Source organism: Microtus ochrogaster, chromosome 7 (assembly GCF_000317375.1).
Source record: "Microtus ochrogaster isolate Prairie Vole_2 chromosome 7, MicOch1.0, whole genome shotgun sequence".
Lineage (NCBI taxonomy): Eukaryota > Metazoa > Chordata > Mammalia > Rodentia > Cricetidae > Microtus > Microtus ochrogaster.
In genome coordinates, this window is record NC_022014.1 from 45655700 (window position 1) to 45679109 (window position 23410).

The following is a 23410-nucleotide window of genomic DNA, read 5'->3' on the forward strand; positions in this document are numbered from 1 at the left end:
GGGGGAGGGGGACCGACGGGACACACACACACATGCCCTCTGATGGTCTGGAGGTTTCCCTGAGGAGAGCCTGAGAAAGACTGAAGAGGGGACTTGCTGCCCCCACATCTAATGCTCCTTTCTCCCCAGCTTGCTTCAAACCTGAGTGGGGTTCACCAGGCTCTTTTCGTGTCCTTTGTCCCCTGTAATGACATCATGTCATGTTGTCCTCCTGGGCCCACCCTCTTACGTCTTCCCTCTGCCACCTGGAATTTGTATTCTCACCTACCAAGTCTGCAGTGAGGTCCCTTTATCTGTTTGTCCCTCTCCCCTGGAGACCTGGCTTTCTCCCGAGGACACTGCTTCTCTTGCAGCTTCCTAGGGGCAACCTGTACTTAGCCCCCTACTTAATTAGTTGGAATTAATTCTGTGCATGTCTGATGCACACATGCCAAGCAAGTGCTGTACCGCTGACCTATGGCTTCAGCTGTCTTCTTTTGGGGAGGGTGGAGAGGGTCTCACTGCTACCCAGCTTGCCCTTGACTGTACTCCATAGCTCAGGCAGGTCTTTAACTTGTGATCCTCCTGCCTCAGTTCCTGAATAGCTGGGACTATGGGCCTGTGTTAAAGCCTTTCCTTCCTCTCCCCAGGCTGGAAGGATCTGTTCCCCAAGGCTCCCCAAGCAATGACCCTCTCACTTCCTGGTCGTTCTTATTCCCTTCCACACAACAGTGAGGGGTTTTGAGACTGCTGTCCTGTTTTGCTCTGCTTAGCTCAAGCCCTAGATCTCGCCCCCCCCTTCCAGAATGCGCCTCTAACGTCCCTCCCTCAGGACCTTCCCCCTTCAGCTCCTACAATCTGTTCATTCTCTCCTAGAATAAAGAAAGCGAAGTAATTCTAAAGCACCCCAGAACAGAGGCTTTTTTCCCCTCTGACCCTTTTCCCTACCTCACCTGCTTTTCTCCTCCTTCATCCCTCAGTCTTCCTTCAGCCAGTTCCAGCCACACGAAACTGTCACCCCGTGGGAACTGCTCTTCTCTGGGTCACGGTGGCTTCCACATGCATGCCTGTCCTGACCTAGCCACCCTCGCCCTCATCGTTGCCCCGGCGGTCTGTACTGCATCAGGCAGTTGAGTCATTTCTGTAGGGCGCTGTCTCCACCTGGCCCCAGGCATCCCTCCGGGTTCCCACAGGCTTCTCCCTCTCAGCTGCTCAGCTGGCTTTTCCTCACAGCCCCAGGGTTTGGATGCTGGAGTTGGAGCAGGTCTCCTTGGCTAGCCTAACCCATTCAAGGACTTGACGCCTCTGAAATGCTCCCCGCTAGCTCAGACCTTGCCCTTAAAGCAAACTCTGTCATTTCAGGAAAGGGCAGACTCCCCTTGTCAGAGCACTGGGGCTTGCTTACCTTTGACCTCCCCACCACCTTTCATCAACACTACCTTCTCCATTTCTTTGTCCTGCCATCCTATGTAAACCATGTGAGTTTCTTCTGATTCTCCTTATTCCTTTTTGTTCGTTTGTTTTTTTAGAAATTTCTTCCTAGCACTTTTGCCCATTGCCGCCCATGAAGGATGTGGCAAGCCAAAGCATGCTGATCGGTTGAACACATTGATGGGGGGCTGTATACTAAGTAAGGGGGTGAGGAGATTGTTGAATGCATTGATGAGGGTGTATGGTAAGTAAGGGGGTGGGGAGAAGACCGTGGAATAAGAAATGGAACAAGTCCATGGCAGGAAGGCAAGCGGGTAACTCTGGGAGGGAAACTGAGGCACTGATGGAACCAGCATGATGGGGTATAGCAGAGATGAAGCTCGGAGAAGGGCTGGCTGGACCACAGGGCTTTGGTCTATGTATATACATTATGTATGTCCATGCAAGCAGGGCATGCAGCTATGTGTTGCATTCAGGGATTTGAGGTCATGGGAACAGTTAGCTGCCTTGGTCCTCCACGAGCTAGTGGGTCAGGTCCCCTCAGCATTTTCCTGGAGTAGCTGGTGTGGAGCTGAATGACCGTGCCCAGTTAGGTCATGAGCTTTGGCGGACGGGGAAAATGGACCTTGTGGGCCATCCTGGGCACCTGGGTAGTGGCAGGATCAGCGGTCTCTTGGTCTCCTTAGCTCCTGTTCTATCCTGGGCTGCAATACTGGCACCAAGCAGCTTTTCCAAGGAAGCTGTCTTGTTTAAATCTGACTATTTGCTGGGGATGAAGCTGGCATGAGGAACTAAAACAATCATAGGTCAGTTGGGTGGGCACTCAATGGCTGCCTATAAAAAACCTAACAGGTTCTCGAATGGGCGAGGCCCAGGCTCTGAGCGAGCACCTGGCCTACACCCCTGATCCCCACAGACACACACTTTGGCCACACCCAGTGCCAGCTCTGTAGAGTCTGCCGCGACAGAGAGGTCCTGAGGAGAACCCTGGGCTGTGAGGCATCTATGTGGGTCCCTGTCAGAGCCAGACAAAGATGCCAGCTCTCAGTAGCATGGGAAGGAAACAACTGTTTCTCCTGTGTCCCCAGGCCATGTATCTCCCAAGACCTAGCCCCCATCTTTTGCATATTAAGAAGAAGGTGAAACTAAGGGATCCTAGACAAATACATTTCCTTTTAGATGTGCAAAGCCTTCATACGATTTCACGAGGGGGTGGGAAGACAGCTCAGTTGGGAGAGTACTTGCCTTGCCAGCATGAAGATCCGAGTTCCATCCATAAAACCCAATAAGAAAGGCTGGGTGTGGTGGTATGTGCTTAGAATATACCTGGGGGTTCTCTGGCCAGCCAGCCTAGCCTAGCCTAGCCTACTTGGTGAGTTCCAGGCCAGTGAGAGACTCTGTCTCAAAAATAACAAGGTGGGTGGCTCTGCAAGAATGATCCTGAAGTTGGCCTCTGACCTCCACGTGCAGGTGTACACACCCACTCCCATGTACCGGCCCACGCCCCGTTTGGATCTGTAACACAAAGGTCCATTTTCTTTGAGAATCATCTCCAATTGCCAAGGTTTAGGCGGCATAAATATGTTCTTAAGTAAGAAGTCACAAAAGTACCAAGCTGGAGTAATAAGCAGATTTGAAGATGATTATTGTGTTTTGGGGATGAATCACTACTTGTCTGAACTGTGGGGAGGTCGAAGGTATTTTTAATTTAATGGATTAATCATGGATGTCTGAAGTTCTCGCTCCTTCCCATGAAAGCAATGTAGGGGCTTTGCAGCGAGCTATAAATCATGTCAGGATTTGGGCCTCATCTCTGGCAGCCTGGGCTATGGGTAAGTTATACTAATAATTTGTGTGAGGTAGTGTAGCTTCCTGGAAGGGTTCCTTTAAGCAGCTGGGTTAAGGCAGTCATGGAATCAGGGAGTCTCAGAAGATGGTGGTAGTCCAGTCTGTGTATGGGATCCCAACTCTGCTACCAGACAGCTTGGGAGTAGCGTGGCCCTAGAGAGAAGCAACCTATATTTTGGATGATCATCTTTTCCCCATATCTGTATGATGGGCTGGAGGCCCAGCAAACGGCCAGTAGCTTTGATTATCAGTGTCTACCAGCTATGACTAACTATGGCTTAAGATCAATCCAAAGCCTCCCCTGAGGCTGCCTCTCCTTTATCCCATGTATTTCTCAAACATCTTCCTGCCAGGCCAGGAAGGGACCAAAGCAGACCTCCAGCAGCACAGTAGGTGACTGGCCAAACTCCACCCAAGCTGCTCAGGGCCATCTTTCATATCCTCAGGTGTGGGGTGGATGGTGAAAAGAATAGTTTCATGTCACTACCTGTAGTAATAGGAGCGGCGGGGCTGAGTCCCCAGCACCCCAGCCGCTTCCGGCTAGCTTTACCCGAAATAATTACATGAACACTGTATTCTTTAAAATACTGCTTGGCTCTTTAGCTCTAGCCCTTTTCTCGGTTAACTCTCGCACCTGGACTAACCCATTTCCAATCATATGTGTTGCACCCCAAGGTGCGCTTACCGGGAAGATTCTAGCCTACGTCCATCCTGGGTCGGAGCTTCATTGCGTGTGCCTCAGAGAGCAGAGCTCTCGCCTCTGCCCGCAGGAGTGGAGCATCATGTCTCTCTGAGGCGTCTGCTCCTGAGAGGAGAGCTGTTGAGTCTGACCTCACTTCCTCTTCCGCCCAGCATTCTGCTCCGTTCACTCCTCCCCCTACGTTCTAACCTATCAGGGCAAGCAGCTTCTTTATTTAATTAACCAATGGCCTTCCTCCATCAACTACCCATGTCCCCTCCTTCCTCAGGAGACCCTAGAGCAACTCAGCCCACTGAGAACCTCCAGGGCCTTCCTAGCCTTCTAGTCTTCTGCAGAGGGGCTCCCTCCTTCAGTACCAAGCCATAGCCCTCAAAGATCTGCAAGATTCCTACAGTGACCCAGTTCTTCCTGGAAACCATGCACCATCAGGAGTCACTGAGCCCTCTGGGGAACCAGGCGACACCCAGCTCTGTGTGTTCCACCAACCTCAGTTCTGCTGAGGCCAATGGCTGGATCTGAGGCTGCCACTTGGTGCTCTGTCCTCAGAGTCTGTTTCAATGGCTGCTTCCAACCTGGTCTAAGCTGTGCACCAGACTTGGAGACATGGGATGCAGGGCTCCTATCCTCTGTTTCTCCAGAGTGTGCAGTCCAGATAACTGCAACGAAGACCTGACAACTGTCTACCCTATACCTCACATCCAGGATCTCTAAGGGCAGTTTCATGGCATCATAGCTGGGTAGGCACTGGCCCAGGTGTTGTCAAGGTTTTTCTGTAGCTATTAGCTATATGTATATCTGATGTAAGGATATGTCACCCCAGTTCTCAGAGTCCCAGTGACCTTGCCTGTAAGATAGGGAAGACACATGGTAGGTATCCAGTAAACGTTACTACTGTAATTATGGTTTCAGGACATCCTAATTTCCCTGTCTTTCCACACAGATGCACACTGATTCAGTCTAAGGCTGACAGAAGTTTAAGTCCTGTAGCACTTTGAAAACTTCCTGCCTTTTTCTGGGGTCAGCAGATCATTACGTTGTATCCTTGGGAGATAATCATAGCACCTACTTTAGAGGTGATCCCATGAGGGTGTTGCGTGCCACATCAACTGCCTTCGTGAGTGCCAGGAGCTATATATAGCACCCGACAGGACCAGCCCAGCTGTCCAGCAGGTCACACAATGAAGGAGGAAACTGATCACAAGATATCCAGCTCCCAGCGTACTCTTCCCCACCCTATCAATGACTCTTCCCTTGGCTAGTAGTGAAGTCTTGAATCTCTCAACAGTTAGGGCGTGGGTTTATGAATCTCTTCTTCAGAAGGCTCTCCAGGCCATGTGTAGTAGTTCATCTTCATTGTCAGCTTGACGATGAGACATGTCTTGGCACACTCGTAAGGATGCTATCAGAGAGAAGACCTGAGGCGGGAAGACCCACCCTAACCATGCTAGAATCATCCTGTGGTCAGGGTCCTAGCCTGAGTACAAAGGAGAAGGTAAGCTGAGCCCCGCCATTCATCTTTTACTGTTTTCTGACTGGGATCGGCCGCCTCACACCCCCACAATCATGCCTTCCCCTCCGAAATAGAGAATGCATCCTCAAACTCTGAGCCCAGATATAACCTTCATCCCCAGAGCTACTTTCTCAGCAGGCAGTTTGTCACAGCAGTGAGAGAAGAAGCCAAGATAGTAGGCAAGCAGTCCATTTCCCCTTCGGAGACAGTCTGAGCCCAGGAATGCCCATGGTGCTGGGATCTCGCTATTGAATCCATTCACACCGTGAGCCCATGCTTAGTGTTCCAGGTCCCCAGGGGCCTCAGCACAGGGGCCTGCTACATCATTTATGAAGGAGCTGGAGATTTTAGAGCCTCCTCCAGTAGAGGAGACATCTAGGAGGTTCTCATGTTGCTGTGCATGAGTTCCCCCCTCTTCACGTTTGTCTTAGAGGAGAGAAGGCCCCAGCTCTCTCCTTTTGCTTTAGACTCTTTAAATTTTAAGATTTATTTTTATTTGTGTGTGTGTGTGTGTGTACACGCACGTGTGCATCTGTGTGAGGGTATGTGAATGTGAGTATAGATAGCTGTGGAGGCCAGAAGAGGGTGCTAGATCCTCTGGAGCTATAGGTAGTTGTGAACCACTGGATATGGTTGCTGAGAATGGAGCTTATATCCTCTGGAAGAGCTGGGAGCATTCTTAACCACTGAGCCAACTCTCCAGCCCTGTGCCTGGGCCTCTTACGAATAGGACTGGATGGTAGGCCTGTGTGATACCAGACGAGTGTACTTCTGCAGCCTGCCTGAGGATTTGAGGGGATGGAACAGAAAGCAGAGGTGTTTTGCAGTTGAATAGTCAAAGCACCTTCAGTTTCTGGTCATCACTTGCCAGAGTCAAATGGTGACATTCTCTGCATAGCACATTTTCTACTTGGACCAGTCCCTGCTAGGAGTGTCCCCTACTACCTGTCTGCTGCATAGATGTCTAGTTCCTGAATGATCCCCAAATCTCTGGGTTTGTTCCTGTTGGGGTATAATAAGGTAGGAGCACTTAAGCGTGGTGAAATTCAGATACATTTCTTTTTTTTTTAATAGGCTGAGTATCATGTAGCCCAGGCTGGCCCCAAGCTCATTATTATATAGTTAAGGATGCCCTTGAACGCCTGATCCTCCTAACTCTACCTTCTCAGTTTGTGGGACGCTGGGAACCAAACCCAGGACTTTGCACTTGCTAGGCAAACACTCTACCAATTGAGTTAAATTGCCAACTAGAATCCCTGATACTTGATCTAGACACACAGATATGAAATTCCAAAGGTACATCTCAGCTTGAGGGAAATTCCAATGAGATAATACTTATACATGCACAAATATAAAAATCCCACAGACACTCTGTCAAGGTAAACACAGGGCAAGCTGAAGATGCCCAGTCAGCCCTTAAACGGTTTGCCCCTCACTCTGGATCCTTGAGGTCAATCAAGGTGACTCTTAGGATGTCATCATTCCTGACACCTCACTCCCTTTCTCCTGAGAGAAGTCCCAATTACCAGTTGCCACAGAGGATCTGAGAGCTTAGTTGCCTCTCAGTTCCCTGATACCCTAGTGCCTGCTCCAAGTCTGATCTGGGCTTAGTGGGATGAGGCTAATTCCCCGGACTTGATGGTTCAGGATGGGACTTCAGGGAGACCGGGGCTCGTTTTGGTGGTGGGTGGAACTAGACGGAGATGGCAAGCAGGGTGATATGGAGGTAGGCTCTACTTCCACAACGGCCCCAGACAGTAAGTGATTTCTTTAAAGCCACCCATAGAGTGGGTGACAGCATAAGCCCTTGGGAGTCTCTGCACAGTGCTTATTCAGGACGGGCTACAACTGTGATCATGGACTCTGGCTTGGAAAACTGCTAGGTGGGGGAGGGAAGGGTAGCCAGGGGGGGTCAGTTCCTCCTTGCCTTCAAGATCGCTGGTAATGTCTGGTCCTGAACCAGTGAAAACAATCCCTCCAAACATACCCATCCATCCTCACTGGCTGAGAGGAGGCTCATGAGGCCCTGTGGGGGAAGGGCTGCTGAAGGATACCGTGCCTTCTAGATGGCACAACTATTTGGTGTCATGTCACCTGTAAGAGCAGTGGTGGCTTGGACACAGGTTCTGTAATTGCTAGATCCAGAGATCAAAGTATCATGTTGCCTGTGGGCCACACCTGCCCCCTACTTCACGGTGGCCACTGCAGCCTCCACAGCCCAGGGTGACTTGCCTGCATGGCTCATCCCCAAGCCCCCTCCCTCCACATTTGGATTCATTCCATCCGTGGAAGCCGTGGGTAAACCGGATCCAGCTCTTCCTAAGCCATTCCTTTTATTGCAACAGATGGGCTGCTTATGTCTTTAACAAGACAAAATGCAAGAGAGAGTAAGGTTTTCTCGGAGCAGCGTGGAGGGGACAGCATGCATGGAGCCATTTACTAACCATTCACCTGCAGGACGTGGGTCTGGAACAGCTGCTCGTGGCCCAAGGCGTGGCAGGTGTAGTTGCCCATGTGGATTGTGGTCACCTTGGTGATGTAAAGGGAGTCATCCTCTCCGAAGTCCTGTGGGCAAAGAACGATGATGAGCAGACTGGACAGCTGGTGAGCGAGTTTCCCAGGAAAAACATCTCCCTCCCTGGTGCCTCCTCCTTCCTGACCTCCTCTATTCTGCAATCAAATTCCCTCCAGCTCCCGGGGATGCTGGCTTGTTTCACAGGACTTGTGCTCACCTGGCAGAAGGCTTGATTCCGGAGGGATGATCTTATTGAGAGCAAAGGGTGAAAACTCTCTTAAAGGGCTAGATGGTGAATATTTCAGCCTCCAGAGTCTTCTGGTTTTTGTTAGCTCCTTGGCTCTGCCAGGATAGCCTGACAATAGCCAGTTTGATATGCATTTGAATGAGTGTGGTTGTGTTTGGTGGAATCAGATCTCCAAGTGAGTATAGGCAAAATGCTGAGGGGGCCTGACCCACTAGCTTATGGAGGACCAAGGCAGCTTATAGGATCGCGGAGTAGCCTAGACTGGCCACCCCTCCTCAGTCCAACCTGGCTGTCTGCTTCTTGTCAATCTTCAGGAGGGTGGGGTGAGGACCTAGGGAATGGTGCTGGGGTTTCCAAGGAAGAGTCCCTCTTGGTATAGGATCGTAGTCATCCAAGGAAAGAGAGACAGAATGAATGGGAATATGCCACAAACCAAAACAAGGCAGGGACATCAGAGAGACAGAAGAGCCTTTCCCAGCATTTCTACAGGAAGTAACCCAGTCGGTCTCGGCTCAGTGGTCCTTGCAGCCTCCTGGGATGGCTCCTCCTGGGTCAGAGTATATGGAGGGGTCCAATGAACACAGGGCACTAGCATCTTTCTGGTCAGCTGTATTCTTTCTTGCAGAGCTGTTCATGAAGCTGGGTCTTTCCAGGCACCAGCTGCCGACAAGTTAGGGCTCATGATTTCTTAGTTGTCTATGGAAATCCCTCAGTAGGTTTGGCTTTAGCTACCAGGCATCTCCAGGGATGTGGGACTTGGCACTGTTGAGACCTTGAAGGCCTCAGCTTAAGGGTAAGAAAAAGGGGCTGCCCACGGGTTGTACGTTGGAGACATGAAGAGCTTCCTTTGTCTGCAGTGGCACTGTGGTGGCCACCAGCTACCATGCACAAGATGTCTGAGCTGCTCTGGGGGTCAATCCTTAATGCACTGCGTCTGCTCCTGCAGTAATTACTCTCTCTCCTGCTCATACCCTCAGGATCTGATCACAACCACAGGAGTCCCTTTAAAGATGTTTGGTGGGGGTCTGGGTAGAGTGCTTGCCTGGTATGCGCAGAACCTGAGGTTGGTGCCTGGAGCACACACAGGTGTGATGGTACACACCTGTAATCCCAGCACGCCAGAGGTGGAGGCGGGAGGATCAGGCTCAAGGCCATCGTCGTCTATATGGTGCATTCGAGGCCAGTCTGGGGTACATGAGCTCATATTTCAGAGGGGAACAACAACAAAAAGACGCTTTTGGGTTAACTTAGCCCAAATGAAGGATGAGAGAAAGGTACAAGGCAGTGTCAGGAAGGTTGATAGTGAACATGGCGCCTGCTTTCAATATCAGTAAAAAAAAAAAAACCAACAACAATCATAAGACAGACAAACAAACAAACAAAAAACGGCCCACCATGCTCTCCTCTTGAGGAAGGTTCTGTAACCCTGCACGCTGGCTGTGAAACATCTCGTTGCTTAAGAGAGTACATCCCTACCATTCCGTGGAAGTCTCAGTAATAAATGAACACAGCAGATAGCTGACTTACCCTGTGTTCTAATAGAGCCATCAGGGCTCACACCTGAGTTGCTGATGAAAAATTAATGGCTGGTCAATGCTGGGATGACATGTTCTGTCTCAGCTGTGTCCTGAGTCAGAAAATGTGTTGAGAAAAATATGTTTCTCTTGGAGTCCAGTGGTGGGATGGTAGGCCTCTGAAATATGTCCGGGAGGCTGGAGTAAGCACCCCCCCGTGTGTGTTGGGGGACTTGTAGCTCATGCTTATGGGGATGCTAATAGGGAGGGAAACCCAGTGCTCCACATGGTCAGATCCAGGCAGACTGCATCCCAAAGTGCAGAACCAGGGCTGCTTTTTGGGAGTTTAATGTGAGGTTTTTTGAATTTTTCTTCACTCTTCACACCACAGCCCTGTTAGAGTCCTTGAAGGTAACCTCAGACTCCTGTGGCCCCTCCCTCTTGTCCCTACCTTCTCAGCATTGCTAATCACCTGGGTCACAGCACAGATGAGGTGGCTGTGCAAAGTCAAACTCCCAGGGGAGTCACCTGAGAGTGGTACCCCATTAGCATCAGCACACAGAGTTCAAGAGGTTACTTGTGTCGGAACCTAATGTGTGGCTAGTCCTTCCTGACGGCCACTGTTCTATATCTAGAGATTCAACACACCAGGAGAGAAAATCGGCAGAAAAAAAATGGTGCCTCTGCAGACTTTCTTCTTGTCAACTCCTTGAAGCGGGCAGCATAGTAACAGTCTGTGTAGCATCTATATCATGTGACACTATACACATTATGTAGAGATGGTTTAGGGGAGGGTATGCATAAGCATGCAAATGCTATGCCATTTTACACAAAGGGCTTGAACAGCTCCTGGTTTACATCACTTTGTTTTATTCTCTGGGGGAAAAAAAAACCAAACATAAAACACTCAGTCCCATGGGGTGAGTCAGTAGGATCTATTTGAAAATATTTGATTTATTTTACCCTCTTTATCAGGACACCCTGAATCCAGCCACCATGGTCTCATATGAGGAGCAGAGACTTCCTACCTTTGTCTCCCTGCAGCCTGCTCACCCACATAGCTTCCCACAGAACAGGCTTTTTCAAGCAAACGCCAGGTGGCGCCCATCCTCACCCAGACCTGGACGAGAGTGGCTGCACTGCCCCAGCCCCTGTCAGCTCTTTCCACTCTTTCCCTTCCCTGTGCCCAGCCCTGATTCCCGCTGCTTCCCAGAACTTTTTACTCATGGTCCCTCCTCCTCGGCGGGTGCTATCTATCTGTCTCCTTCAGGGGTGCTCCCGTCTCATCTGACCTCCACCCCAAGGCTCCATCCTCCCTCTCTTTGTGTTACTGAGTTCATCATCTGTGAAACACTCTAGACTTGAGCTCCATGGGGGGCGGATGCTTGAACTCTGGTCAAGCTGTGTCCCTGGAGCTGAGCGCAGCACTTCACATTGGTGGTACTCGAGGGAGCAGTAAGCCACCGAGTGAGGTTTTCTTCAGGGATACAGTTCTGGTCTGGTTCTTTGGTATGAAAATTGGGGTGTCCACCCCCTGCCTTCATAACTGATGAAATATTGATTAGCCATGAAAGAGCCAAACATGGGAGTGGATATAACAAAGTGGCTGGCAGAATGGCAAAGGGTTGGTCCCAAGTATTCATGTGTATGTGTGTTTGTGTGTGTGCAGGTGCGTGCGCATTTATGTATGTATGTATGTAGGTGCATGTCGGAGCAAGAGGTTAACACTGGTGCTACCCACTTTGATTTTTTTTTAAGAGGTCTCTTCCTTGGCCTAGAGCTTGCTGATGTGAATGTGCTAGGTGGCCAGGGATCCTCCTGTCTCTGCCTCTCCAGTGGTGGGGTTACAAAGCACACCACCACGCTTGCCTTTTTTCCCATGGGTTCCGGGGTTTGAACTTAGGTCCTCATCAACCTTAGGCACTCTGCTGACTGAGCCACCTACCCAGGTCTGGTCTCATTATTTCCACTTCCTGTCTATTTATTCCCTACCCTTTACTTTAGCTCTCTGAGAGATTCTATTCTTTTGCATCCTTCAGGATGGATGTAAGGTTAGCTCAGGGCAGTAGCAGATAGAAATGTCCTTGTACAGAGTCCCCAGACTGTTGACTATACACCCCTGAAAGAGTCTTTTTACCTCTGCCTGCTTCTCTTGTCTCTCAAGAATACGTCCTTGCTCCCTGTGGCAGAGCACACCCCTGGGGTAGTGGGCCCGTGGGAAGGGCTGTGCCAGCCTTGAGAGGACCCGAGAGCCAGGCAGCTGCTTACAGCTTTCCTGGTAAGCATGGAGCACATCACCGCCTGTGGTGTCAACTCAGGGAGAGCCCGCCTCTGTAATAAATAAAATAATCTCTCTAGGCTAAAACAATAGACATCATATAATTACAGCATGAAATGCATATTGTTTTCTGGATATGAATACTGGCTGCAGAAATCAAATTACCTCATTGGATGTGAGAGAATTACTTTAAACATTGATTTATAAGAAGCTGCATAAAACTAAGCCTGCAATCTTTTCTCCTCCGAATACTTCCTGAGATGTGTCTGAATACTGCTATCAATGCTTGATTGCATCTCTGTAATTGTTTTTTTTATGGATAGCTTTCCCCTCTGATACATAGAAATGTATTAGCAAAATCAAAGTTCCTTCCAGAAATAAACAGATGCCACATTAGACCATTCTTTGTATGGGTGCACATCCATTTTTTTGGGAAGGAGACAATTTTACTTAAAGACACGATGTTTGTCTATTAAAAAGCGATTTTCTAAGTATTTGCCCTTATTAAAGAAAGTGATTAGATGAGATTTCAGTATTAAACAGTAGTTAAGCAGGGAGGGAGGAGGGGGATGCCTCCGCGGTGACACACGAGAGTCAGGAATGAGTAATGTCACAATGAGCCACCAGGGCTGACTATTTTGTGACTCAGCATTAAACAGAAGGACTCCAGGTGACACTAAAGTTCAGCTTAGCCATATTGTCAAAGTTACAAGCTGAAGCTCAGCTTGGAGGCATTTATCCAGAACTTTCCAACTCTGCTCTCTCAGGAAGCATCTCTGAGGGGCTGGAGAGATGGCTCAGTGGTTAAGAGCACTGGCTGCTCTTCCAGGGAACCCGGGTTCAAGTCCCAGCACCCACATGGCAGCTCCCCACCATCTCTAACTCCAGTTTCAGGTGATCTGACAATCTTTCGGTCTCCTGCATACACATGGTACATGTATATACATGCAGACAAAACATGAACACACAAAACCAACAAACCAACCAAAGGAGCACTCCTGGCTCTCTTTGGGTAAGAGGGTGTCAGCAGGAGTCCATGGCCTGATTCTAGCCCCTAAACCGTCACTCATCCTGATATCTTGCCTACACAGTGAGACAGTGTGGTCCTATACTGAGTGACAACTCACAGCCTAATGGTAGCCAATACTCAGAGACATTTGAATCACGTTTAGCATCCAGACCAAATGGGGTCCCCATGCATGCATTGGTAAACATACAGCATCCATACAAACACACATACTGAGTATGAGAAAGTACATGTGTGTGCACACACCCACCCACCCAACTGGCCAGGTCTCTATAGCTGACCACTTATGTCGGGGGTTCTGTGCTGTCTTCTTCTGCCAAGCTCCTCCTAGAACAGATGTGGCATTCTCTAGGGACCTGCCAACCCTGTCCTCTTGCTCCAGATCTTTTTATTAAGGATATTGCAGCACCATCCTGGGTGGCCACTGAAGCCCAAAAAGAGCAGCCATGCAGGTCTAGGCATCCTGGGCTGGGGCTGTCTTGCCCACTTCAGGTTAAAGACCAAGCGAGGGGGTCAGAGGCACATGAGAAAACACTGCAAGGAAAGCTCCCAGCTTCTTCAAGACCTTGGTGATGTGTGGTCACTGGATGACTTGGGTGACTATTGGCTTGTGGGAGTCAGTCTCTCCCCTCATGTCTGTGACTCACAAAGGAGGTCTCCTGTAGTTCACTGGCGTCTTTGTTTACATGGATCTTGAGGCTATGTGGGGTCTGTCCTGCCTCCTGAGGGCTTGCAGACTAAAGGTTGTGATGAGGTTCCAGAAAGAACTCTGGACATCAAGGACTGGCACACTTAGGGTGACTGTCATATGGTGATGGTTGAGAACATTTCTGTGGCTTCACCGGGGTGGGGGGTATCTTGCTTAGAACTCCCAGGATTTTGCTGATGTCTCCTGATTGATTTCTCCTACAGTTTCCTCTGCTGGAAGCTGTCAACCGTGAGGCTCATAGCCTCCGGTGGGTTCTGTGAGTCCTCTCAGCAAATCACTGGCTCGAGAGACTGGTTTGGGAACCCCAGAGTTATGATGATTTTAGAAGTGTGTGTGTGCACATGTGTGTGTGCTACTTTAACTTCATTGTTGGTACAAAACTCACACAAGAGGTTCTCGTCCAGTTGCATGGGTTCTGGGGTGCCATACTGAGGGGACATGTGTAAGAATCTGGGTGTACACATGTACCTAGGTCCCTGTCCCTGGAGGCTCATACCAGAGATGCTGCTCCGAGAGCTGAGCTTGCTTACTCTTAGAGAGCAGACAGCACTCATCTGGGTGGAGTGTCGTGAGGTGTCAGCTGTTGGGTTATATGACCAGGAGCCTGAATCCCTGAATGGTGCTTTGGGACCATGGCTAATTGCCAGTGTGTGCAGGGGATATGAGGGGACTCAGCTAGCAGACTGTGTGTGATAGTATCAAATGAGGTTCCAGACCCCCCTTTAACCAGTTGTTTTCATCTGGGAGGCTGGCGTCCCTCTTCCTTTTGGGTCACAAGTCCCAAGGTTGAAAAGGCTTAATGGAATGATAGCCCTTGGTTCCAACCTGTTCCGTGAGAGGCAACTACTGTCATTAGAACATTCCAAGAGGATTTTTGATAACATGTTCTTGTAGGGATCAAGAGATTTTGATTAGGATATCCCAACTGACATGGTGTTTAAAACCTGTATACACTGTTGGAAGGGGTACGAACCAGTACACCCTTTGGAAAAAGATTCAGGGAGAGGGTCTGGCTTAGTTGGTGGAGTGTTTGCCTAGCATGCACGAAGTCCTGGATTTGATCCTTTGGGGTTTGCCGATAATCCCAGCAATCAGAAAGTGGAAGGAGGCAGGAGGGCAACCTTAGCTACACTGGGGGACCAAGGCTAGCCTGAGCTACAGGACAGCCTGTTTCACAACAAGCCAATCAACCCCCTCTAAACTGCACTCTGTCCCCTTCCACTGTGGACTTGATCAGATATAAGAACTGCGTGTCTGTCTGGATGAGGGCTGCATCACGGTGGACAGTGGACAAGGCTGACACAAAGTGACAGACGACAGGTGGAGGCACACTGGGTGGGGCAGCTGCTCTGGTGGGGGGCTGGGCTCTAACCTGCAGTGGCCAAGAGGGACCCTCCTGCACTGACTGAGTAGTGAGTCTCTGCGCTCAGGATCTAGTTAGGCACCGAAGGCAGCACTAAGAGGGGGATGAGGTTAGTTAGAGAAAGCTACCTAGAAAGCCAGCGCTAGAGGAGGCACTGGAGACAGTTGACCAGCAAGTTGGTACACCACAGACCTGGGACCCATCCCCAAAGTGCCTTCTTTTCTTTTCTTTTCTTTTCTTTTCTTTTCAATACAGGGTCTCACGTGGCACAGGTAGGCTTATGACTTGCTTTGGAGGCAAGAGAAGACTTTGAATTTCGGATCTTTCTGCCTCTACCACCTACATGCTAGGGTTACGGGTGTGTGTCACCACGCCCTGTTAGGCAGTGCTGGGGATGGACCCCAAGGATTGTGCGTACAAGACAAGCACTCCATCCACTGACCCATGTTCCCAGCCCCTGGACCACTCTGGATAATACATCCATCGGTTTGAATCCAGCCAGGGATTAAAAAGGGCAGAAGAGGTTTAGATATCATCAGAGTCTTCCACCCAAGCTGGAAAGAACTGGCCCCAGCTTCAAGTGCTGTGTTTTCCAAGAGTTTAAAACAAAATGTACCCAGACATTTAATGAGATGATCTTAATGCAGAATGACAGCTACTGTCTGCCATGCGGCAAACAGTTCTCCATGCTAATCAAACGCCTCTCATCGCTCCACAATGGATTCACGACCAGTTCATACAAAGACAATAAAAATTAAATGAGTCATGAGCTTCTAAATCATTTTCTTTTTGGTCTCTTTAAAAAAAAAAAGAACTCACTTCCAAAGAAACATTTAGAGAGAGATGCACATGCTTCATTAGAAATATTTGTTCTCCGTTTCTCCCCATTTAGCCACTGGGGAAAGGGAGCCTTTTAACAGGCCCTTCAAACAATGGCACAGATACTTTCTTCTAGTGGGCTTTGTGTTGCTGCTTTTATCACTGTACTCTGCCTGCCAACATTTGAAAGCCCCAAATAGTGAGCTTCAGTTAAGAAAAAAAAAAAAAAGAAAAAAGAAAACCCACAGAAACCTCAAACCTACAACCAAATAAAGAATGGCTTTTTCAAGTTATTTGGGATATGCTGAGTGTGTGGTAGGTCTTTAAAATCTTTTAAAGACACTTATTTTCTTTTTGCACGTGTGTATGCAGGCATGCGTTCATAGCAGAGACGTGGAGTATGTCAGGGTTCGTGGCAAGTGCTTCTAGTCACCGAGCCATTGCTGCCTCTTTCTCCTTCCCCTTCTTAATTTTTTTTATTACATTTATTTGTATGTGTGTGTGTGTTTGTGTGCATACATGTATGTATGCACGTATGTGTGTGCAGCTGTGGAGGTCAGAGGATAACTTGAGGGATTTGGTTCTCTCCTTCTCTCCTATCAGGTGGGACTAGTGACCCACCATACTTGACAACAAGCACTTTTCTTTCCCACTGAGTCATCTTCCTGTCCTGCCTGCCCTCGTCTCCCCACCTCCATTTTAAACAAAAGAGTATAAGGGAGAATGGGGATAGGGCTTAGTGGTACAGTGTTTGCTTGGCATGCGCAAGGTGCTGGGTTTGTTCTTTGCGCGCGCGCACACACACACACACACACACACACACACACACACACACACTCCCCCCTCCCCCAGAAGGTCCTCAGTGGGGCCAGAAGGAAGTGGCTAATGTGCCATCACCTCATACCTGACCTCATATCCAAGTGGGCGCAGCTGTGGGACCTCAGGAGGCAGGCAGAGGCAGCTGCAGGGCACGGTAATGCCAGGCACTAAGTATTATTATGTCCTGTTATCAAGAAACCCCAGGAGTGCCACTGGGTGGCAGGCTGGCTGCAGGCCCCCCGGAAAGCTCTTCCACACCTCTGACCCCACCCATTTTATGCAGTTGTGGGAAGGGATGTGGTTGCTGGGAAGAGACCAGCCCGGTACCTGCTACCCCAGGCAGGAGTAGCTGTGAATCTATAGGAAAAGAACCCAGCACCAACACTCAGTGACTCGGCTGATCTGTCATCATTTGTGGCTTCTGGGATGCTTTGCCCCTGTTTCTGTCCCCTCCTTGGGCAGGTGCCATGACCCTTGGATGACAGGGAGAGCCAAGGAGTCGCGGTAGAGGACAAGTGATACTGTCAAGGCAATGGCACACAGTCTGGGTTTGGAGGCGTCCCTCACTCTGCTTTGATGGCTGCTGCAGAGCCTGGAGTGGTTAGAGAACCAGAGGACTGTGGTTCAGAGTGGGTCTGCACATTTGTTTGTACAGAAAGCGAGACAGCATTCAACCTCCACACCAGAATGCCCAGTGTGGGGCTGGGAGTAGCTTATATGTCTGTCTTTGACATGGGCCCTCGCTTAGACCCCAAAGCCTGGCACTGAGCCTCTAGGAGATGTGTGTGTGTGTGTGTGTGTGTGTGTATGCACGAGGAGCTATCCAGGGAAAGGTGAGACATGGTTCTTCTTTGTGTTGTGGTCCAGGCAAGGAAGCAAGATGCTTCCCTGACTTCTGTGCAGGACTCAAAAATCCCAGAGTCCAAAGTGGCTTTTTTACCATTGAACTGTGTGACCTCAGGGTTGGGAGAACCTTCAGAGCTTAGCCTGTCCCCTTCCTGATGGGACGCCTATAGTGGTAGACATCTTTCTGCTCCTAAGAGAGAGTGGTGTCTGGGCAGAGCAGCCCCCTCCAGGATGAGCATGGGCTCTGGCTGCTGGGAGACACCCGTACTGGCATTTTGTGAGTGACAGCATTTGCCTCTTACCCACATAGCCTTTGCCACCTGGACAAAGCAGAGCCAGGGAGAGCTGATTGCTGACTTCTGGTGCCCACAGTGGGATGGCCTGTGGGGGCATCATGGCATAGGCTAGAGACGACAACACCAGTGTGAACATACTCCTAAGGGCAGCCTGACTGAAGAAGGCAGCTTCTGGGTTAGTGACCTTGGCCATAGTTCTCCGAGGGCTGAGGTGAGTGGAGCCTAGGGTTGAATTCAAGACACACTGAGCACAACGGCTGCCTCAGTAAAGAAACCAATAGGTGGCCGGGAAGTAACTCAATTACAGGCTGCATGTTATTGGCTTCAGGGACCCTGGGTTGGAGTGGATTTCTCTTCAGCCATCGATTTCTCTTCAAGCTGACAGAAGGAGGCACATTATAACTCAGGAGCTCTGCAAGGGGCCCTGTGGCTAGCACCCTGTCCAGCTGCCTCTTCTGGGAGTGGGGACCTTCCTTGGGGTGGGGAGTTCTGCTGTTAAAAGCTGGTGGGGGTGGAGCTGAAGCCACATGCATGTGAAGTACTGGTGTGGGCATCCCTAGGAGGCTCAAGCAGTGTGAGTGGTGCCACAGCTATGTGGAGGGAGCTTTGGTCCGGAGCCACTGTGGCCACTCTGAGTGTGCTCCAGGTCATCTTAGAGAGGGGGAAGGCTCAAGGGTAGCCGCGGACCTCCCCTTTGTTCTGGGGCCCATGTAACTTGGGCCTCTTCTTGGAGACACGTTCAACTTTAGGTTGGGAGGGTCTCTGGCCCTGTTAACTGCCACATTTGACCACATTGCTTCCTGATCGAAACCCAGTAGTTCCCCTGAGTCCATGGGGAACAGCAAAGGCTGTTAACATTAATATCCAGAGAGCTTTGGGGTCTGTCCCCAACCGCGGCCCTTCCACTGCTCTCTCCTGCTTGTCCTCGTCACAGGCAGCCCCCACCAGGGCAGCTCCTTTCTGTAGCCCTTCCTGCAGGCGTTTGTGGAAGTTTTGCCCCTCCCTGTGTTCTGGGGGCAGCATCTTTGCTCTGGGCCCCAGCATGGAGCGTTTGTGGCACTTAGCAAGCAAATCAATGCAGAAACGATGACTGGCAAGCTTGGTGCCTCTGACGGAAGCCGTTGCTCTCTGTAGACCGCAGGCGGCTCCTCGCTTGCCTCAGGGCTAGAGGGGAACATTGGCTTTCTGATCAAATACTATTCTGATGCGCAAGGCATCTTTGATGTTTGCAAGTCAGAAAAGTTTAATTACATGTGTCATTAGAATGGCATTCTCTAATAGCTCTGTGACTGAATTCATTAACAGAATTCTTAACAGATAAGACAAGACAAATTAATATTTTGTTGCCCATGAAAGCGGCTCATTAAGAGAGTAGAGAAAATGTGATTAATATTTTCTTGCCAATCAAGATGTCTCATACAAATGACAAAGAAAGGAGACCCACACCTTTTGGTGTTTTCTGATTTCCCTGCCTCGGGTTTGGAAGGCTGGTCTGCTTCCCCGGTTGGAAGCCATGTTTGGGTACCAGGCATTAATTATAGCTCCGTTGATTATATTTCAGCACTCACGGTGGTGGGGTGAGGGGTGCTGAGATGGCTAAGAGGCTCTGGAAACCCCAAGAACCTCAGATCTTTACTCCTCCTGGGCTGTTTTCTCCTGACCAATTCTTGCTTATAAATGCCCGGGGCCTTCTGAGGACCCAGGTATTGCCCTCTTTGGCCTGACTAACTCCTGGAAGTGATCTCCTCGATGTCCTGGGAGGGGGCAGGAATGCTGGGTAAACCCTCTGGATGTCCCACACTGAGCTGGGTGTCTCCCACATATGGTCAGCTTAATAGTAATGATTTTAGATATTAGTCTCAAATCCCGGCACAAATGGTTGAAGTGCCTAGTCCACATATCAAACTGACCACTGGCCACTAGGTTCTCCCAGCTTCCCTCAGTCCCTACCTGTTACAGGGTCCTCTTGGTTGGTGTGCCCCACCCCCTACCCTAAACTTCTCCAGGCCAGGGACCAGGCATATTTTCCCCCAGCTGCCCTTCCCTATATAATCAACCATTTGGTTACCTGACCTCTTTGGGCTTCCTGGCTGCTCTTTGCCATCTCCTCCTAGCCCCTCCTCACATAGCTCAGGGTCCTATTCACTCCGGATTCTCCCAGATGTCTTTGCCTCTGGCTATCTTTTCCCTTTTATCTACAATAAACTTTCTCCTTCACCATACCTAGGAGCAACCATGTCCTTTCCTTTTTATTTTTTTCATTCAGTAATAATAAAGAATAATAATAATGAAGATGATAGTGGCATTCATAGACTAGTCTATGCCAAGAAAGTTACACGCATCTCTTCACTGTAAGTCTATAAGGCAAGTGTTCTCTCTCTCATTTATCCCATTCCATATATGAAGAAAATTTGGACTTTCAAAGGTCAAGGGTCCTTTCTAAGGTTTCTCAACTAAGTGGTAGAGCTGAGACTTGAACCTAGGACCCTCTGAACCCACAGCCTCTGTTCTTCATCAGCAGGTGTTGCTCCCTCTCCCTGATGTGGAGGAGGCAGGCATGGGCATTGCATGTGTGTGTTTGCATGCAGTGAGGACCCCTGTGGAGGAGGCAGGCATGGGCATTGCATGTGTGTGTTTGCATGCAGTGAGGACCCCTGTGGAGGAGGCAGGCATGGGCATTGCATGTGTGTGTTTGCATGCAGTGAGGACCCCTGTGGAGGAGGTGCTTCCCTGCACCTGTATCTGGGGCTTCTTAGCAGCACAGACCTGACCCCGCCTGTTTGCTGGCTACTGGCTCATCCATGAGCAAGTGTTTCCGGGGAGGTAACAAGAGGCCATTAATCTCTGGTTGCACCCACAATTATCCAAATTGCTAACCTGATTTGAAAAGGAGAAATGCAATCGAGTTGGTGCTGGGAGGCATGTTTGAGTAATTTAATTAACGGATGGCAAGTGCACTAAGGAGAGTGTGCTTCTGCTTTTATTTCGGATGTGTTTAAATGGAACACCAAGTAATTCTGGAGAGGTCAGTCAGTCACAGTGGCCCTGGCCTAGCGAGGAGCCAATCACAGCAGCCAAAGGCATGTGCACGTGGTTGCCAATTACGAGAGGCTCAGCATTCACAACCCCACATACACAACCCACACACATGCATACATATACACATGCTCACACTCAACACACATGTACACACATAAATACATATACACACTCACCCTTAACACACACACTCAACACTGAACTTTCTTGCCATGGTCTTGGCAAGGCTTGGCCATCTCAGGTCTAGAGGGTGAAAGAGTCTGCTTAAGAGGTGTCTGTCAGGCACCCACCAGGGCAGCGCCTCACTTGATATTCAGAGATGGATGGGGTAGGATACTGGCTGTCCATACCACAAGGGGGAAATCTCAGGGAAACAACCCTGCCTTGTGTGACAAGAGGACATTCCTCAGCAGATCTTCCAGGTTCCATGCTGCAGAGTGGTCACTTTTCCTAGCTGTTTCTCCTGTGACCTGCAGGCTTCATTCCAAGAGGCCTAGAGTCTTGAACCTCCACTGTAATGGTGCCTGTAGTTTGGGCTGGACTACTTACACCATGATAGTCTCAGCCCTGGCAGCAGATTCAGATCATGGGTTTAGCTGACATCTCGAGGCTGCAGCATGGCTGCCTATGGTCCCTGCTTCTGCTTGCATGCCCTTAGGGATGATGGGACTCAATCCACTATGAGGCAGGCTCAGTGCCACAGCCATGTTCTATCTAAGGAGCTCAGATCGGTCTCCTGTGTGGTCACATGGTCAGGTCATCACCCTCCACCCCAACCAGTCTCTACCTCCTTACAGACGGTCAGGATTTGACCATTCATCTCAAGAATCTTCTCTGATGCAGGCATCCCATTGCGGACCTAACTGTTCTGTCTGGATCCAAGGACACCAGGACAGTCTCCTCTGCTTGAAAACTCTGTTCCTGTTATTTTAACCCCAGGACCCACAGTGCCCCAGTATCTCACCAACATGGGTGGCATTGCTGACTTCTCCCAGAGGTGTCTAGGCAACCATGTCTACCCTTTGCCAAAGCTAGACCAATTGGTATACTCGAAATAGTCCATGTCTTATTGCAGTTCGGTGGGAGGGAGGGGGCAGCCCAGGTTGCTTTCTTACAGATGAATTTACCAGGGATCAGCAGGCCAAGGGATTAACCAAAATCCCAAAGCTGCTATAGAAGCAGCCGTCAGGTTCCTCGGGGTACAGAAGTATCCCCTGTTGGTCACGTGAGGCTGTGTGAAGTCACCCACCTACTCTCTTCTGAGTAGATGAGGAGTGTGTGTGGTGTTGGGTGTGTGGTGTTGTGTGTGTGGTGTTGTGTGTGTGGGCTTGTGTGTACAGAAGCTCTCAAAGTTGGCATCATGTCCTTTGGACACTGTGATTGGTTCCATGCTAAGCCAGGACCACTTGTGACTGGATAACCTTTGTGTCTATCTGTGGAGGGAGGTGGCTTGAAATTCTTTGAATCTTCATCTCTTTACCCAAGAAAGAAGATCCTTAAGGCAAGCCTCCTCTGCCTTCCTCGGCCCCTTCTGCCTCCTCACGTGTCACTTATCCTCCACCCGGCCAGTCATCTTGCTCATTTTGCCTTCTGCAGGGACAACCCATCTGCCCATACTCTCCCTAGCTACAGAGTTCCCGGCCAGCTTTTCTCTCTGACAGCTTGTGGTCCATCCCTGCATCATCCCTGTGAGGGATGAGACTGGGCACACACAGCCTGGTCCTTTCCAGATCCCAAGCTTAGGGCCTGTATTAGGCCTTTGCTAAAACAGGGTCCTGGCCAGGTGCCACCTGGCCTGTCATGTGCCTCCTGGTCAGTAACCCCTCTCCTTTGACCGGGCATAACTATCAGGCTGATGACTATCACCCATCTTGCCCTCTGTACAGGCACGGACTTGGATCCTCTAAAGCTGTCAGGACGAGCATGGACCGGTTAAACGGAAGCCTTCTGCCATGGCTGCCACACGGTGTCCTGCATACTGGCATTCCCAGGACATCCCTCGCACTCAGAATGAGTGCCGGGTGACTTACGTTGATGTCTTCCAGGCCCAGGAAGCTCAGAGTGAGCCCATTGCGCTTCCAGATGATTGGTGGCCTCAGGTCTCCACGAATAGCGCAGGTCAGCACCGTGCTCAGCCCCACGGTCACTGTGGTCACACTGACCTCATCCTCAGGGGCGAGGCTCAGCTGAATCACCTCTGCAGAGGGAGAGGAGAGAGCCATCAGAAACGGACTCAGGGGCCAGATCTCAGCTCTCGGTGAACAGACATGGGTTCACTCGAGGGCAGGGCCAAGGAGGGACTTTGGGCCCCCAGAAATGCTTTATAAGGCCAACTAAATGCACAGGTAGACACCTTTGCTGGGTGATGGGTTACAGTGGTGTCGAATGTCTGAGAGGCTCAATGGGTCAAAACCAGTCAGGAGGAGCCACGGCTAAGGTGAGGGAAAACATTGGGCCATGGGTTTGGGAG

General features: G+C 50.0%; 1 protein-coding gene across 1 annotated transcript in view; it reads right to left on the minus strand.

The window, feature by feature from the left end:
• The window catches only part of Fstl4 (follistatin like 4), a 433260-nt gene that overhangs the window by 33334 nt on the left and 376516 nt on the right, over positions 1-23410 (minus strand). The window contains exons 7-8 of the mRNA XM_026780565.1: positions 22971-23137; positions 7913-8033 (exon numbers count right to left, since the gene is read on the minus strand). Of these exons, the coding sequence (XP_026636366.1) occupies positions 7913-8033; positions 22971-23137 (288 nt within the window). The remainder of the gene's footprint in view (positions 1-7912; positions 8034-22970; positions 23138-23410) is intronic.